Consider the following 17366-nt stretch of genomic DNA (forward strand, 5'->3'; position numbering starts at 1 on the left):
TTCATGTGTTCACGCAGCCGCAGCGGGCTGGAGGAAAATGTAAGTGTTTTCTAGGTTTTGGATCAAAGCAATAATGCTCTTTTAATGTAAGGGGATTTTTTATCTTTTGTTTATAACGATTGCTATTTTCAGACCTTAGTAAAGAACCAAAGGTTTCTTTTAATAATTTTGTAGGGAATTTGTTTTGGTGGTGTTAAAATAGACTGTGGCCCTGGGCCAAAGTTGAAACCCACTACGCAGGTGCTGCATCTGTGCCAGTTGGTACATGGAGTGGCACTTGGCCTTTCCCTGCACCTCGTCCCCATGCCGCAGAAACCTGCTATTTCCACTGTGTGCAGTACTTATGCTTCCATTTGCCCCTGCACATGTTCATTTGCAATGTGCAATAGACTGAGGGTGCAGTAAGCGGCCTTGGGGCCATGCTCTGTATGCAATCTTGTTGCTTCTAGAGATGCTGCAAATTACACTGGGTGCATGGTGTTTCGTCCAGTGCAGCAGGTACTGTGTGTAGGATGTGGCCGACAGCCATGCTCTGTACACTGTCTTATGCTTACCGAAGCTGCTTTCGGCATGGCTGAGACAACGAGCCCTGTTCCTGTGCTCTCAGAATGAGTTGTGTACCTTGTCCAGTACATTGGCAGATGCAGTAGACTCAAAGTGTAGGGCGTTACTCTCGGACACACCCTAGCTTTAATCTCCTTGCCCTTAAAAGCCACTAGGCATGGCTATGACTGGGCGTACACGGTGTGTGCCCTTCTACCCCACATCCTTCTCTGTGCCATGCTCTCAGACCCCACTGAAGCAACTTTGAGTAACTTCAGCCCTGTGCCACTATGATCTTGATCGTTATGGGGAAGTTCCCTGATTCCCTTAAATGCTTCTAGGAAGCTGCTCACTTCAGGGGAGTAGGCCTCACAGATCCGCAGTCTGCCTTTTCTGTAGATGCCGGATTTTTCTCCACGGGCCCCCTCTCTTCCTGGAGTCAGAAAGTCTTCCTCATCACTCCCTGCTTGCTTCCACCGTTTTACTTTCTGGATACGGGGTTAACGGCCATCAGTGGCCCCTCGCTTAGAGAAGGGCAGCTGGATTGAACAGATTCAGATCATGAGGCTCTGCAAGCTCCCATTAAGCCTATTGACTCTGGAGTGGCCAACAGGAAAAACAGCTTTGTGGGGCAACCAGATTCATTTTAATGTTAATAACCATCAGCCATTTCGACTGTCCGTTTTTGGACAACTTGGATACTGCATACAAATACTTATTCCACATGTACTAAACATCAACTCATAGAAGCCTGCCTGGTGCCTTTTTATAACACAACGACCTCAAAAGCTACTCAAGGGATGTGCACCAGCGCCCAAAAAATATATTCTGGGTGAACTTTTGTTCTCGTGCTAACTTCGGTGTAATTCTCTTCGGAAGATTTTTCTTGCTGCCAATGTCTGTGTTTCCTAGTTTCCGCTGTCTGTATTTCTGTCTGCTTGGTCTGTCTCAAAGCGCCTCGCCCCTTCCCGCGTTGTGCGTGCTTTTCTGCCTCCTTCCCTCACTGTGCATGCTTTTCTACCCCCTTCCCTCGTTGTGCGTGCTTTTCTGCCCCCCCTTCCCTCGTTGTGCGTGCTGATCCCTGCATGTGACCCAGTTTTTGTCCCTCTGTTCCCTGCTTGTGCCTCGGTTTTCGTGCCTCTGTTGCCTGCTTGTGACCCTGTTTTCGTGCCTCTGTTGCCTGCTTGTGACCCGGTTTTCATGCCTCTGTTGCCTGCTCGTGCCTCTGTTCCGTGCTTGTTCCCTTTGTCATTGTTTTTCGCCTTTCTCTTCCTCCTCCTCCTTCCCATTTACTCATCAGAATTCTACAACATATACAGGAAAATTTGTCATGAGCAATGACAAAAGCTCTAACTTTTACAAAAGCGAAACCGTTGCATTGTAAATGCTTGTTCTTTCTTTTTCTACAGAATATCCCTGATGAAGGGACATTAAGTCCCGAAATGCATTGGGTTTACAGCAAATAGAAACGCCTTGTTTATACATTTATTTACATTGTATTTAAAATTCAATGAATTGGTCAAATCATTTGTGTATTTTTATGATGACTGAGTTTAATCATCTGAACTAAAAAGTATTAAACTGCTAAAGTTGAAAACTGTTTTTTCCTGTTGTTGCATGTTGGAGTCCTAGCCGCCTGGTAGGGGCTAGGCTACTTTCATTGTTATATGTATGATGCTTAGCAGGCATTAGTCCAACATAGCACACATATCAACTTATTTTGATTAGATTGGAAATTTGAGTGCACTTTTCACCCACATTTATTGTTAATGAACTAAGAGGCACGTCAGAGGTCATGTGTATTCTATATGTGGCTAGATTTAAATGGAGCAAAAGTTTAGTCTGTTAAATCAAACAAGAGTTTTTTTTATAGCAGATATGTGAATTCACATATTGGAAGGTACTCTCATATGTGATAATGAAGAAAATGGCGACAGAATGAATTAAAATATTTGCCGATAGCACATCATTTGAAACCAGTTTATGGGTCAAGAGAATTACAATTAGGTCGAATAGATTATTTAAGTAAATAGACCTGCAGGTCTAGCAACATTATTATAATTTTCGAGGCCTGGAAGAGGAGTGCTGTAATGTAGCCGTAAAGTTGGTGTTTTGCACCGCACCGAGGAATTTGCATATGTCATTTAGAATTAAACAGGTCTGCTGGATTGCACCTTCGAACAGCCACACGAGGGCCTCGGCTCCCTAATAACGGCTTGGTTTACCGTCTTTGTTCCGTTTGTACAAGAAGGTCCCTGGGAATAGTTGGCATATATACATGACAGAACAACCCGTCCGGAGTCTGTTTAGAAAAGACATACAGGGTGACGCGCGAGGAAAATGACGACATGCCTCGTCCAGGATCCTCATTGGCTTATCGTGCGCCAGTAAAAGCGTCCCATTGAAAAATGGACGCCATGTTCTTAGATTTCTGTCCTTGTATGTCGATACCTGATGTTAATGAAGTCCTTCCTTTACTCTTTCTTGGTCGTGCCTCTAGCCCTTCGAACTCGTATCGATGGCTCTTCCTGATGACGTCACATCCGTTGCTGCGGCTTGCTTCTGTTTAGACTGCGCTTTCGTTGGAGGCGGTGGAGGCTCGGGAAGGAAGAATGATACTCGGGGCCTGGAGGGGTGGACCACGGGAGGCCGGGGACCGGGCCTAGCCTGAGCAGGAGGCCGACGTCAACCAAGTGTACGTGACAAAGGGAGTCAGAGACGGCCTCAGCGGAGTAAAGAGTAGCGTAGGTATCGGGCATTCAAAGGGAGGAAGAAGAGTCCGTGGGACGAGCAGGCCTCTGGAGAAGGTGAACGGTCTGCAATATTGGGTCTCCACAAGGAGCTGTTTGAAGGAAACGGGTAGAAGCTAACGGTGATAGAATAATTAGAAGAATTTAAAAACGCGTTTCGTGTGCGATCAGGTCTATGGGGAGTGAATTTGTTGACAGAAGGGGTTTTAAGGGTAGGGATATAGTGGAATCTGTTTAATAGAGAATTAGAGCATAACCGGATCTATCCGAAGAACGGATAAATATGCAGTGATCTCTAAGTTCGATGAGGTTTAGTCTTTTTGGGATTGTAACAGTAATTAAAAAGAGTAAACAATTTATAACTAGCTCCATAGAATCCTACTTAGGAGCACTTAACTAATTTACGCCCAAGCCATACTTGCCCTTTAAATTCTCGTTTATTGAAAGCTGAATACTCGTCATAATTTTTTTTTTCTACAATTAATGTTTGGGGAGCATGAGATTACAACATTTGAAAGAAAGAAATGATATCGGTCAGTTTAATGGTTATTTCTGCATTTTAAGGACCTGTATTCAGTTTGCTGATCTGTATCCAACTTCAAAGGAATTCTAGCTGTAGTGAGAGCTAAGGACTTCATTAAGATGCGACCTACAGTGATTATTTGGAATGTGTCCCCAAAATATAGTCATTGGTCCTCTTTTCCACCGTAACACCATAAATCCCTTTAATTACATTGTAAATCTTCTGTCACTGATGTATTAGTACACAGTGGATACTCGTTGAAGCTGTGGGGTGTGCTTATATAAGGTGACTACTCACTGAGAGAAACTGTAGTCCAGACAAGTACTTCATGGTTTTAAAGTAGGGAAAGACTTCGAGAAATATCCGAAGTGTTAACATAACCAACACTAGATACATCCTTGTTTTTTAGTACACAAACCAATATCATAATAACGTTCATTAACACTTATTTTATTATGTCGCTTAAGTCATTTTTATAGTGCTGACCTAGCCACAAGGGCAGTGGAGCGCTTCTCAAAAAAACCTGGCACAGTATGAGACTGAATAGAAATGAGTGCAAGTCAGATTGGACAGTCCGGTACGTTTTGAGCAGGTGTTTCATTAATGTTCTGGAACAATTGCGGTTGCTGTTAAAGCTTGGGTATACTTTTAATGTGTTTGTGACTTCAAGTAAGGTGTACTTTATTCTTAAGCAGTTGGGGTGCCGAAGACTGAAGGATGTGTCTATGATGCACTTCATTTTGAAGTGAGTAAACATTTCTGAGGGTAGCCAGTAAATGTCTGCTTGAATCGGTGTGGTATTCTAATTGCTTGCCGTCTGAAACAGCAGTAAGCATAGTCATGGTTCATTCGTAAAGTCCAGGCTGTGTAGCAATTCTGCTGTCTAGATGGTAAAGTACAGTGCTTTGGGCAGTGGCACCCTAGCGGGAGATATAACGAATGTTTGAGAGGCCGCTCCACGCTATTCTTCAACGTGGGAGTTTTTGAAGTGCAGGCAGAGGAATGTAATTTTGGTAGTGTTTAATATAAAATAGAAGATCCAGTCCATGGGGTTATCTAGGAACATTTTCAGGCTTACAGTTTGAGCAATTTTAACTTTTGTGATACAGCCGTGTATCCTCTGCAGATTGATCCTGGTAATCGTTGTACTTTGCAACACTGATCCTAGTGTTTGCATGTAGTGATTTAAAGACGGTGTGTGAAAGGAAAGTGCCATAGGGTTCTGAGCATTTAATTGGAAAGGAGAACGATGTGAATGAGCCCATTATTATTTACAAATTGGATTCTAGTTGATAAGAAGCAGGTGAACTATTCCAGCACTTGAACGTTAATTCCCGAAGTGGATACTAAGATGTTGAGTAGGGTTTTCAAGTTGTTTCTGAAAGATGCTGAACGGTCTAGTAGCACTATTGTTTGGGAATCCCCTTTATCAAGTGTATTTAGACTATAATCGCAACTCTGGAGAGGTATTTATCTGCTGCCTTTGGGCCAAAATAAACGGAATGATTTTGTTACATTTGTCAATAACCATGTGGGAAATATTATTTTGCCCAGGTAAAGAAGATTGGAGACTGATCTTTGGAAGTCCGTAGAACAAAGGTTTGGTGTCTTGAGTAATTAGGTTGTTTGGCTATATTTTAAGGAGAAAGGTATTGTGTCTTCAAAGTAGGGAGTTTATTCTGAGAATAAGAGGTGCTGGATTTTAAGTAAGTGCTTCTGTACAGGAATATGATTGTCAGCATACGTAGTTGGCTTGATGGAGATGTTACTTCGTATGGTAGTCGTTTGGAATGATGGATGACATTTTAGAGTATTGCTTTCTGGTACAGTGTCAGGAGTAGAAGAATGTGAGCTATTTCTTTGTGTACTGTTTAGATCTTCTCAGAGAAAAATTTACATTGGTGACGATTGTAACTGAGTTTACACACTTATTTTGCAGAAGCTAGCTAAGATGTGGAGGGCCACTGGATTTATGCGATTGTGCGGCAGCTTCGTTTTTCACATAATTATGGATTTGCCACATAAGCCTTCACCAGCTGTGTAATCTGCACATTTTAACAAAAAAATGCATCCTGTTTAAAAGTTACTAAAAACGCAGCAGCAAAGTGGAAGGCAAAGGTTGTCTGGTCACCTTTCTGCTGCTTATTGCTATATGTGGGTGTTTAAACAATAATAATCCACATTTGTAAATGGTGCTCATGAGGTGCAACCTACACCCAGGTCAACTGGGATTGTGCGGCTGTGGCGATTTTCGCATAGTTAAAGATTTGCCGCATAAACCATAAATGCTGGTGTAAAACAAATATTTGTAGCTCAAACAGTTCAAAAGTTACTAAAACACCGCGCCACATGTTGTAGAAGGCACTGTGCAAACTTTAAGTGGTCACCCTTCTGTGGCTTATTGGTATATTTGGGAGTTAAACTCATACTAAAGAGGTGCAACTAATGCCCAGACAGTGGTAAGTTTTTTAAAATTACAAAATGATGAACTAATACTGTCACAAAATGTGCCGCACTATTCACCTTTTCTTGCTGCATAATCTAATTAACCCTGCTGTATAGTTTGGCCCTCTCCTGTCGCCTAATTCCAGTGACCCTGCCTATACCTCGACAGTATTATCAAGTGTAAAAATGACAAAAAATATGGAGTAATACTATCACAAAAATTGCCACCCAATTAGGCTTTTCTTGCCGAATAATTTAGTCAACCCAGCCGCATAATTTTAGTTTCCCTCCCTGGCTATGGGTGATACCTTATTTGGCATCACAATCGTTGTCCAGTATGAACGTCGGATTTAGAATCCATTAGCAAAATAGTGTGGTAAAACATCCAGTAGAGCAGGTGCAAATAGGCCCACCTATTAACTTTTTACCGAAATTAGACTCCCTTACAGGTATGGAAATACAATATTGTGTTTCATCTGAGAGTACTTTAATAAAAGCTTTACAATTAAGTGAGACAGACTGCAATCGGACAAAAAGGTATGATTTCACGTGCCCCATCGAATGCACGAGCAAAGAGGAATTACGTGGAGATTGTGTTGCTATGGCACTCGTGCATTTTACTACCACATGGGAGGAATAGGCATCTCAATTTTGAGACTCGAGAAGCACTTCGAACATAATTTTTTAGCTCCTTGAAATACGGTCAAGACATTTGTAATCTTCGCTGTTTTAACGTCTTTGAAATCGGACCCACGGTCTTGTGTGTTAATTAATGTCCCCCCTGTGGCAAAAACAGCATATATAAATAAGTCTGTTCGTGTCTTTTTGCAGACACAGCAGCTGAAGTGTATCATTTGAGCCTGTGGATGTTCACAAACACAGTTAATTGGTCGTTCCGTTAGTCAAATAAAGTAGCCTTTTCCAGGAGTTCTTTTAAACATAACTGAGATTTCCTACAACCCAGTCGGTTATTATTATCCTTTCATTGACACACTCCAAATGTATCCTCTAGCAAACCATGTTTGAGAAAAAAAGGTGGGGGAGGGGGTCATCAAAGTAACAGCTGCCACCCACTAGCTTACCAACTGTTTTATTTATGGCTGTCCTTGGCGTCACCTAAAGAATGTTTCCACCCCCAAAGCTTTTGGGCGTGCCAAATTGTGAAGATTTTTATTCGGGACTGGTGGGTTTGTTCCCGGGAATTAATTGCATCTAATTTAGAGAAAAAGACAAGCTCAAATTCCGATTCTGCGGTGATCTTAACGGTACTTAAAAAAAAAAAAAAGTTAATGTTTTGTTGCAAAATTAGATGAAATATTTGTCGGGAAAATGACATGACGCTTCCTGGAGAAAAATAAAACCATTACGTGGGCTATGAAGTTATCCAGTGTAATGTGTTGTAGAAAAATAAGCTTTCCATGTGATTTAACTACATTCCTCAAACCCAGCTTTCAGTGACCTTCGTTTATAGAATTTAGTGTGCATTTAGACTGTGGCAGCAAGGACCTTTTTGAGCTTCCTTAATTGTAATGGAAAAGTAGTTTCTGCACAGTGGCAAATGTGCTTATGACGTGTGTAGCCCTCATCTGTTTGGTTTGTCATTGCCCTGTCTTTAAAGGAACATTCAGTCGCTGTAATAAATCTGGTGCCTATATGAATCCCACTTACTAAACACTGACTGTCAAGCAAATTAAAGATCAGGGACCGCTCGATAACGTTTAGTCAAATTCGAGGTAATGGCTGTATTTCCAAATTATGCAAATGTTTATACAGTGAAGTAGGAAAACAAGTTTTCGGTTGTGCTGTCTGTGAGCAAAAATGGGGAAAATATTATCACTGGGTTGAACCTACTGCTTCACGCCTCTTTGCATTACCAGCTGTCAGAAATGTGCAGCTGTTGAGGGTCATCAAGGATTGTATCCTTCTCAGGTGGAACAGTTGGCACCATTTAGTTGGGTATTTTGTGAATGATATCCGTAATCCAGTTTGTGGCTGTGCACGGTAAAAGGCATTTAATGTCAGAATTCACTGTACTGTGGCAAGGTTCGAGTGAAAGTTATGTAGTTGCATCTTTAAGTTACCCGTTTAGAATGCTCTGCTCTGAAGCATATAACCAACTGTGCAACAACCCAGTAGGGCAGTGCAGTAGATGAGCATTGGCATCTTGGAGAAGTACTACTGGTAGTTTAAACAAGCATTTACAATGCAATGGTCTCGGCATTATTAAAGGTAGAGCTATTGGCATTGCTCATGACATTTTTTTCATATTTTTAAAAAAAACATAAATAAATGGTATTGTCATTTACAATGGCAATAGGTGAGCATTAGAGAGTAGTAGAGTATTCGCGGACACAGAGCCCCACACACACCCACATAGAGCCCCACACAAACCCTGGCATTTTGGATTAGAGTCCGGGTTCACACTCCCGAGCCTCCCGGCCACCTCCTGTCTCATAACCTGACAATACTGCTGTGTCCCTTCTATGCACCGAGACCCCAACACTTTACTCCTGCTCCCCTGCCTGTGTCATGTACAGAACACAGGCATCTCCCTCCAGCACGTGCATGGACAAGTTACTCACGACCCCATCCACAGCGCTCATTAGCTGATCTTACTGATGTGTGCCCCTATACACCGAGACCCCATCACCTTGCTCCTGCACCACTGCCTGTGTCGTACAACACCGAGACAGCTCTCTGCAGCACGTGCGTGGACCCAGGGAGTCGACTGGCAGCTTGTTATTAAAAAGTATATTTGCAACCATTCATGACAAATGCAGTGTGTTTTTCAGTCACTTTATTTGCGTTCCTTTCAGTCGTACATTTTGGGTCATTTCTGCCTCCCACAAGGAAAGGACTTAAAAAGCACACTCGAAAGGAGGCGGGGCAGTTTGGGGCCGGGGCGGTGAATTCATCAGAGAGGCGCTATGTGGGCCAGGGGAACTACAGGCACATGTGTACACAGTGTTTGGTGGTCGTTCATCCGATGCGGAGGGGGGGCGGGTACCCGTTTCCGAGACATGACCTCACCTAGCCATGACGCTGCCCAGATACGAGGAGTCCACGGGCCTCCCGTGTGTGCCTGCTGCTGCACCACATCCAGACCAGCGGGCATGGCCGTCTGCGCCTACCAGTGTGAGCCTGCTCCTGAATCACTACAGACCCACAGGCCTACCTGCCCTCTGCATCTACCCGTGTGCGCCTGCTGGTGAACACCAGACCCTCGGGCCTGCCGCCTGTGCATGCTGCTGCGCCACACCACAAACATACAGACCTGCTCTCTGTGCTTACCCGTGTGTGCCTGCCTCATACTACAAACCCACAGGCCTGCCCTCTGTGCTACCCCTGTGTGCCAGCTCCTGCGTCATACTACAGACCCTCGGGTCGTGCTGGCTGCTGCACCACACTGCAGACCCTCAGGTATGTGCCGGCTGCTGCACTGCACTCCAGCTCGTGTGAAGGCTATGGAATGAGGAGTGCTCGCGTGGAATACATGATGTGTGCTCGGCTAGAACACACGTGGTGTGCTCAGCTGGTATGTGTGTTCTTCTGGAGTGCACAAGGTGTGCTCTGCTAGAATACGAGGTGTGCTAGTGTTGAATGCATGAGGTGTTCTCTTCGAAATGCGTGAGGAGTGCTTTGCTTGTGTGTTTGCGATGTGCTTTACTGGAATGCATGAGGTGTGCTTGTCTGGAATGCATGAAGAGTGCTCGCTTGAAATGTATGTTGTGTGCTCAGCTGGTGTGTTTGTGGTGTAGCCTGCTAGTGTGTTTGAAATGTTTTTTCTAGAATGCACTAGGTGTGTTCTCGAATACAGTGTACTTGTCTGGGATGCATGAGGTGTGCTCTGCTGATGTGTTTGGTGGGGGTTATTCTGAACTTTACGCTGTGGATTCATTGGTCTGGGGCTCTAATGACCCGCTTGGGCACGTTCCCCCCCCCCACACATCCACGAGGTCAATGATGTGAGAGGATGCGGCCAGACACATCAACATGCACGAGGCCCATGACGTCACCGCCGAAAGGCGACGGGTTAGATCCGGGTGACGGGTCTCGTACAGAAGAGATAAAGCCGGGCTATGGTTACTTTTTTTCACCGCTTAGCACAGCTCTTACCCACGCCTAGGAGCCCCGAGCGTCGGAAGTGAATAACATCCAGCGCCGCCCAGCGCCTCATCTCTCGGCCAGAAACGACATTAGCGGACAAATGTTTGCAGGGTGAAAAAAACAAAACAAGTCTGTGCAGGTTCTCACCGAGAACGTTTGAGCGGGAATCCCAAGGGAAGACATGTCGGGGATTAGTGCGATGAATCAGCGAGGCTGCTGAAGGCGAGAAGAAAGGAGAGGGAGGGCGAGACAAAGAGCTTAAGAGCAAACGGGCCCCGCTGGAAGCTGCATGACTCCCCTGCGGCCCTCAGCCAGTACAGCGTTCGTGCTTGGTGTATCGGTGGGCAGGGCGGCACCGAAGCCGACAGAGGGCCAAGCACTTAAACAACAGAGGAGCGCTCCACACGACCACGTTTCTCCGAGGCGAGGCAGAAATGCCTCGGAGAAACACACGGTCATTTTGCGATTCGGGGGCGTGTTTTTTAGGTTTGAGTGGCGGATGACGTCACAGAAAGAAACTAAAAAACACGCCCCCGAATCGCAAAAAGACGGGGCTTAAAGGGAGTGACGCCCCTCTCCTCCAATGGCTGGCCAGCATTTACTAGGCCAGCCAATGGAGATGAGGGGCGGGTTCCAAGCCCCCTCTAAGAAACCTAAAATCTTCGGCTCCGCCCACTGCTATGCAGTGCGACGGTCCTCGACCTAAAAAGTAGCCTGTACCGATTTGATTCAAGCGATTTGGTAACTTTCAGCATGGATCACGTGACCGTCCCTTTGGGTGTGATGTAGTGCAGTCTTTCGGAAACTGGCTCCATATGGCATTTTGAATTGCACACAGTCCATCCTGTGAAGGACGTTGGATTGTTACTGACTTCCAATATGTTTCTGTGCTTTTGATCTTTGCACCTCCCAATCCGGTAGTTCCTTTTAGGTCAAAGCCTTTCTATTTGTTGGCTTTATTTGTTTAGGCTGTCCCGCATGACTTTGTCCCTCCCAAGGAGCGAAGTCTTTTCACACGTCCTCTCCTTGTATTCTTCCTCGAGTGCTCCTTTCTGTAAACATGCCTGTAAATCTTGTTTTTATCTTGTCACATTTACTGGGCATTCAAAGACTGAGCTCAAATGTCAGGCTCTGTTTCCCGAGGGAGTTTGGTGTTTACTTTTCTTTCTCTGACTTTAAAGTGAGAGGATCTATGTAACAATCTTCCTGGATACTGGGTAGGAAATGTTATGTTCCTAGCACACACTATTTCAATGAACTGTGCAAGTATTTCAGAATTTAGAATGCACTAATGAAGCATTTTTTTGTTAAATCTGAAGTTTGTTGAACACAAATACTAGAATATGATCAAATCAATAAACTAGGTGATTCCATTTCCACACGTTATCGTTTGTGCACTGTATAGTTTTATTAGTAAAACTGTGTTTTTAATCAAAATGAAAATTCTATTTGCGCAGTGTGTTGTTGTAATGGCAGTGTGCTACCATACGATGCATACTCCACTTGACACTATTCCACTTCAATCTGCACCATTGCACTCTACTCTGTACCAGTCCACTCTATGCCACTGCACTCTATGCCTCTATGCACATGTACTCTCCACCACTGCACTCTTCGCCAAGACACTCTACGTCCCTGCACTCTGCTCCAATCCACTGTACCCTACACAAATTACGCTGTGCCATTAATTTATGCCACTCTACTGTACACCGCTGCACTCAAACCTGCACCACTTCGTTCTACTGTCACTCTACTCTGAAACAATCTACTCTGTTACTGCACACTCTGCCACTCTACAGCACTTGCCACTGAACTCTACGCCACTGTACTCTATGTACCACTCTAATCTACGCTGCTGCACTCTGTCACTATATTCTGCAGTACTCTACGCCCATGCACTCTAAACCAGTACACTCTACGCCACTCCGTGCTAATCTACATTGCTTTATGCCATTGCATTCTGCTGCACTCTACTCTGCTACTCTACTCAACACCACTATACACTCTATGCCACTCTACTCTGCTCCACTCTACGCTGCTGTAATCTATGCCACTCTAATCTGCACTCTGCGCCACTCTACTATGCAACATTCTAATCTATGCCACTGCATTTTACGATGCTGAATTCTATGACAATGCACTCTAAACCAGTTCACTGTACTCTCCTCCTCAGTACCTCACTTTGTGACTCCACTCTATGCCACTCCAATACACAACACTATATGCAACTACACTCCACTCCAGTCTTCCCCCATTCCAGTCTGACACTCCACAGCACTCTCCCCTACGCAACCACTTTTAGCCATGCTGAACAGCTGCCACGCTAGTGTTCAGCATGGCTAAAAGACATTGACAAAGCAAATAGCTGCTGCATAGGCGAGACCTATTGGCTTTGTTTATTAAACAATGCTTTTCATTAGTAAGCACTTTTTAGGTGGTATAGAATGAACATTTTATCTTGTGTGATTTCCTTGCAGGGTAAGACTACTTCCACATCCTCAAAGCCCAGCCGGTCTTCGGTCTCCTACAATGGCATCTGTTACCTTGGGTGAGTGTTGCATGCATAATATAATCTGGAGGCATGGTGGAGCTTGCTTGTAAGCCATCCGTTTTGAATTGAGACAAAAGGTTGCAACAGTGCTTTCTTAGTTGTTTGGCTGCCCGCTGCTCTGTCACTTGACATGGAGCGACAGCTGTGAGTAGTTTTAATGTAGTAAGAAAGTGCTTTGATTTCGTAAGTCTAAAATGTTTGTTCAAAACCACATTTTTGTGGATGACCAGCTTAATGCAGATTTAAAACTGCAGTATGTGTTTCTCCTTCATGTATGAAAGTGTCCCTTTTTAGGTCGAGCCTAGCCACGCATGCGCTGCTCTGCAGGGCATGATGTATTGAGTACATGGGCTTCAAGCCGGCTCATCGCTTGTCATTGGTTGTTTCAGGGTGCCTTTCTAAATGCCATTCTTTTGAATGGTAAATTGTGCCCATTTGTTCCTCCTTTTGGCCTGCTGTTCCCTCCTATAGCAACTGGCCTTGTTACAGGGTTCATTTCGCTTCTTCCCATTTCAGTTCGGTTTACACTATTTTTTTCGCTTGTCTGCCTCATATTCTGGAAATGTTATACATGTGAGCAGCTGTTTGTGTTCTCCCCATTTCACCTAAGCTTTCACTTATGATCTACAGCGTCTGGGTCGCTGAAGATCGAGTTGAGCAGTCACAAAGTTAAAAAGATGGAAATTTGACATTACCTAGCTCCCTTTCACCCAGTCTTTCGTTTTTAGCATTAATTATGTTTCACTTGCTTGGCGCTCCATTGCTCCGTTTCTGTAAACAGGGTTGTAAATCTTGTTCTTTATCTGGTCACAAATGTGGCAGTTGTCTGTTCTAGTGGTAATTCCCCTTTCTTAGTTCTCTAGGCTGTGCTGCAGCTGTGTCTCTAGTCCCAGTGGTAATTCCTCATTCTTAGTCCTCTAGACAGTGCTACAGCTGTTTCTCTGGACCAAGTGGTAATTCCTCATTTTAAGCCCTCTAGGAATTGCTGCTAGCTGCTTCTCTGGTCCCGCTTGTAATTCCCCATTCTACGTCATCTAGACTGCTGCTACTGTGCTCCCAGTGGTTATTCCCCATTCTTAGTCCTCTAGGCAGTGCTGCAGCTGTCTCTGGTAATTACTCATTCTAAGGCCTTTTGGCAGTGCTGCTAGCCTCTTCTCATTTCCCGTCTGTAATTCTCCTTCTAAGTCTTCCAGACAGTGCTGCTAGCTGCTACTCTGGGCCTGTCGGAAATTCCCCCATTTTAAGTACTCTAGGCAGTCCTGCAGCTGTGTCTCTGTTCTCAGTGGCAATTCCTCAATCTTAGTCCTCTAGACAGTGCTGCTAGCTGCGTCGCTGTTCCAGTCAGTAACTCCCGCATTCTAAATCCTCTAGGCGATGCTGTGTCTCTGGTCTCCTTGGTAATTACTCATTCTAAGTTCTCTAGGCAGTGCTGCTAGTGTGTCTCTGTTCATACATCCACTACACTACAACCCAAAACACATAGATAAGGCATTGTCATTTACTACACCAATATCACTAACTCTGACCAATTTGAGACCTTTTATATTGTAATTGTTTGTTTTACATGGTACCCCCACGTTTTGCCTGGTATTTGATGTGATTTCAAATGGAAGTGCACTCGGTTCCTGCTAACCAGGCCCCCAGTGCCATGTCTCTTTCCCAACACTGTGCAGTTGTTCCCCCAATTGGCAATACCTTTAGAATCCTCTAAGTCCCTAGTAAATGATACTTGGGGCCTGAGGTACTAAAGAGGGTCTCCAAGGGCATCAGAACAAATTGTGCCACCCTCGGGCCCCCTTACCAAGTTACTGCAAGCTACATGTCTTGGTGGAGATAAAAGTGAAAACATGACATGGTACGCAGCCTGTGTGCCTTTCCTGCAGACACTGGATAAAATATAGGTAATCCTGACCTATGGCAGACCCTACAGCCCTAAAGCCGGGTGCACTATACTACATGTGAGGGCATGAACAGGTATGCCCCTGTGCTGGCCAGTTCCATTACTGCCAGTACTAGTGATCAGAGAAGCTGTTTTTAGGTCTCACCTAGGCAGCGCTTGTGCGGTCTCTTTGAGACACGATGTATTCAGGATAGGGGCATTAGGCTCCGCCCACTTTCTGCCCATATTTTTAGTTGACTCCTATTACTGTCTGTTGGAACCTAAATATGTCAGGTCACCTAGGGTAGCCTGGCCTAGGGTAAGACAAAATCACTAGAGGCACATGTGTAAAGGTTGCAGACCACCCAGCAGTAATTCAATGCAATAACACGCAAAAATGACACTACACCAAAATTTGTGTAAAAATACGAGCTTGTTTATAAAAATATTCTCTGCTCTCTTGTCTTCAGATATCACAGTACATTACATTTATCCATGAAATTATGAAGATTTCCAAAGTTGCCAAATTATGTCATTAATCAGCATTAACAGCACATTACATTAGTCTCCAAACTTTGCTAGACTTGACTCCTCTGAAGGGTTTTATACCTTTACCCCCTCTCCACCTTTGACTCCAGAAGAATGGGCTAGCCTCACTCACTTTAGTTTCTCTAAGCAAGGGGGGTTGGAATATAGTTATTTAATCACAAAACGGGGAACATCCTACATTCAAAGTTAAGTTTCAGAAGATCCTTTCAAGAAACTAGATGGGCATTACCCAGTACTAGCCCAATCCTAATATAGCTAACCGGAAGTCTTTGCTCCTTTAAGAGAGACGCTAAAGCCTCCAAGTTCCCCCTCACGACCTCTCCTTACTTTGTTTTATGTTGGGCTCACCGGCCGGTGTCTCCGTTTGCTGGGGGGGAAAAAGACAAAAGGACCCAGACTCCTCCGGCCGAAGTTGCGGCCCCTCGTCCCTCCTCCTCGTTAGCGCGGAGTCAGGGAAAGAGGACACACCAGTCGCACCTATCCGCTTGAAGTGCGCTCTCCTTTGGAAACCGGGCCGCCCCGCTCCCTCTCTTCTCAGAGAAGCAGGGGCCCGCCTTGATGTAGCTCCCAGCGCTTAAGCGGGAAGCCCGGTGCTCGGCGGCTGCTCCCCGAAGATCTCCTCACCGACTGCTGACAGGATTTCCCCCGCGAGGACGCAATCGCGCATGCGCGGGGAGTAAGCGGACCAGCCAACAGAGTCTGCTCCGCCTGCCTGACGCGGGTAGTGGCTCCGCAGCGGCCTGCTCGGTCCTAGGCCTCTCCTGTGATGGATCACCAGTTCAACTTGGAATATGCGCAGTGGCGCCGGGCACTATACAGCTAGCCATCTTTTTCTCTTTCTTAAAGCAGCGCTGTCACGGAAGCGCGATCAGCGCCCCAGGGGTCCCGCTCACGGCGGAATCAGGGAAGACGGCTCAGCCCCAATAACCCTGTCACCCCACTCTTTCTCCTCACGAGTGGGGAGGTTTGCTCACACGCTGCAGGACCAAACACCGGTAAGGGGGTCTCGGCGTCACGCAGGGCAGGAACCTGCTTCACAACATGGAGAGAGTGGGTTAGAGGTGGAATCCCTCACATTTGGGCCCCCAGATCTCCAGTTACAGCAGTAATCCACTAACCCTCCATACTGGACAGGAACAGGTGCACAGGAGAACTCCTTGTTTGGTTCCCACAGCAGGGATCTCCGCAGCTCCACAGTCCACTGGGATTGACCCCTTCACCTAACTTGGGCACCTCCCTGACCAGGGTCAGCAGGACGAAACTAACTCGGCTAGGACAGCAGGAATGGGGGGCGGGGAACCCAGACAGGGCAACCCTTGTAGAGCAGTCCACCCTTAAGGACCCTACCCCTTCCAGACCTCAGCCTTCACTCTAGCTGTTCCTCACTGGCAAGACAAAATGGTTGCCCAGCATTCCGCCTTTTATAGGCTGACCCTCAGAGGTCCAGAAGGGACCAGAAGGTTCTGGAATGCCCTACTCTATCCTATGGGACAGGTTCTAGGTATGTCAGTTATGACAGTTGGTAGCCACCATTTTGTGACTCCAAAGAAATTCCTGTCAGGAAAGGCCTCTAGACCTGAGGTGAAAAACTATAAGGGCGAAAGAGCACCTATCCCCTAGACCAACACCTTGAAAAATCTAGTGGACACAAAAATGAATAAGGTTATGAGGGGCAAAAAGGGAACAAAATAAATAATAAATTGGAGGGACTACGCAAAGGGTCAGACAGGTCTAACACGCGTCCCCCCCTGCTGAAAGTGGGGAGAGCTACCCAACCCCTTGGGAGTCCTCATCACTAAGGCGGAAATACCTGGAGAGACCGTCTGCATTGGCGTGGTCCACTCCAGGCCGATGTTCCACCCGGAAGTCCATTCCCTGTAGGGAGATGGACCATCTCAGCAACTTGGGATTCTCCCCCTTCATCTGCATTAGCCAACGAAGGGGTCGGTGGTCAGTCTGAACCAGGAAGTGCGAGCCAAACAGGTATGGCCGCAGCTTCTTCAGAGCCCACACCACCGC

The 17366-nt window shown here is 45.6% G+C and overlaps 1 protein-coding gene across 4 annotated transcripts in view; it reads left to right on the forward strand.

The window, feature by feature from the left end:
- Nucleotides 1-2960: 2960 nt before the first annotated feature.
- Nucleotides 2961-17366, forward strand: part of C9H19orf47 (chromosome 9 C19orf47 homolog) — a 96268-nt gene continuing 81862 nt past the window's right edge. The window contains exons 1-2 of one of the 4 annotated variants that reach the window (XM_078660659.1): nucleotides 2961-3238; nucleotides 12846-12916. In XM_078660659.1, the coding sequence (XP_078516785.1) occupies nucleotides 12898-12916 (19 nt within the window). In that variant the 5' untranslated portion in view covers nucleotides 2961-3238; nucleotides 12846-12897. Of the gene's footprint in view, nucleotides 3351-12845; nucleotides 12917-17366 lie in introns of all 4 variants that reach the window. The other 3 variants (XM_078660658.1, XM_078660660.1, XM_078660661.1) reach the window with 3 other exon arrangements.

Source organism: Lissotriton helveticus, chromosome 9 (genome assembly GCF_964261635.1).
Source record: "Lissotriton helveticus chromosome 9, aLisHel1.1, whole genome shotgun sequence".
Classification (NCBI taxonomy): domain Eukaryota; kingdom Metazoa; phylum Chordata; class Amphibia; order Caudata; family Salamandridae; genus Lissotriton; species Lissotriton helveticus.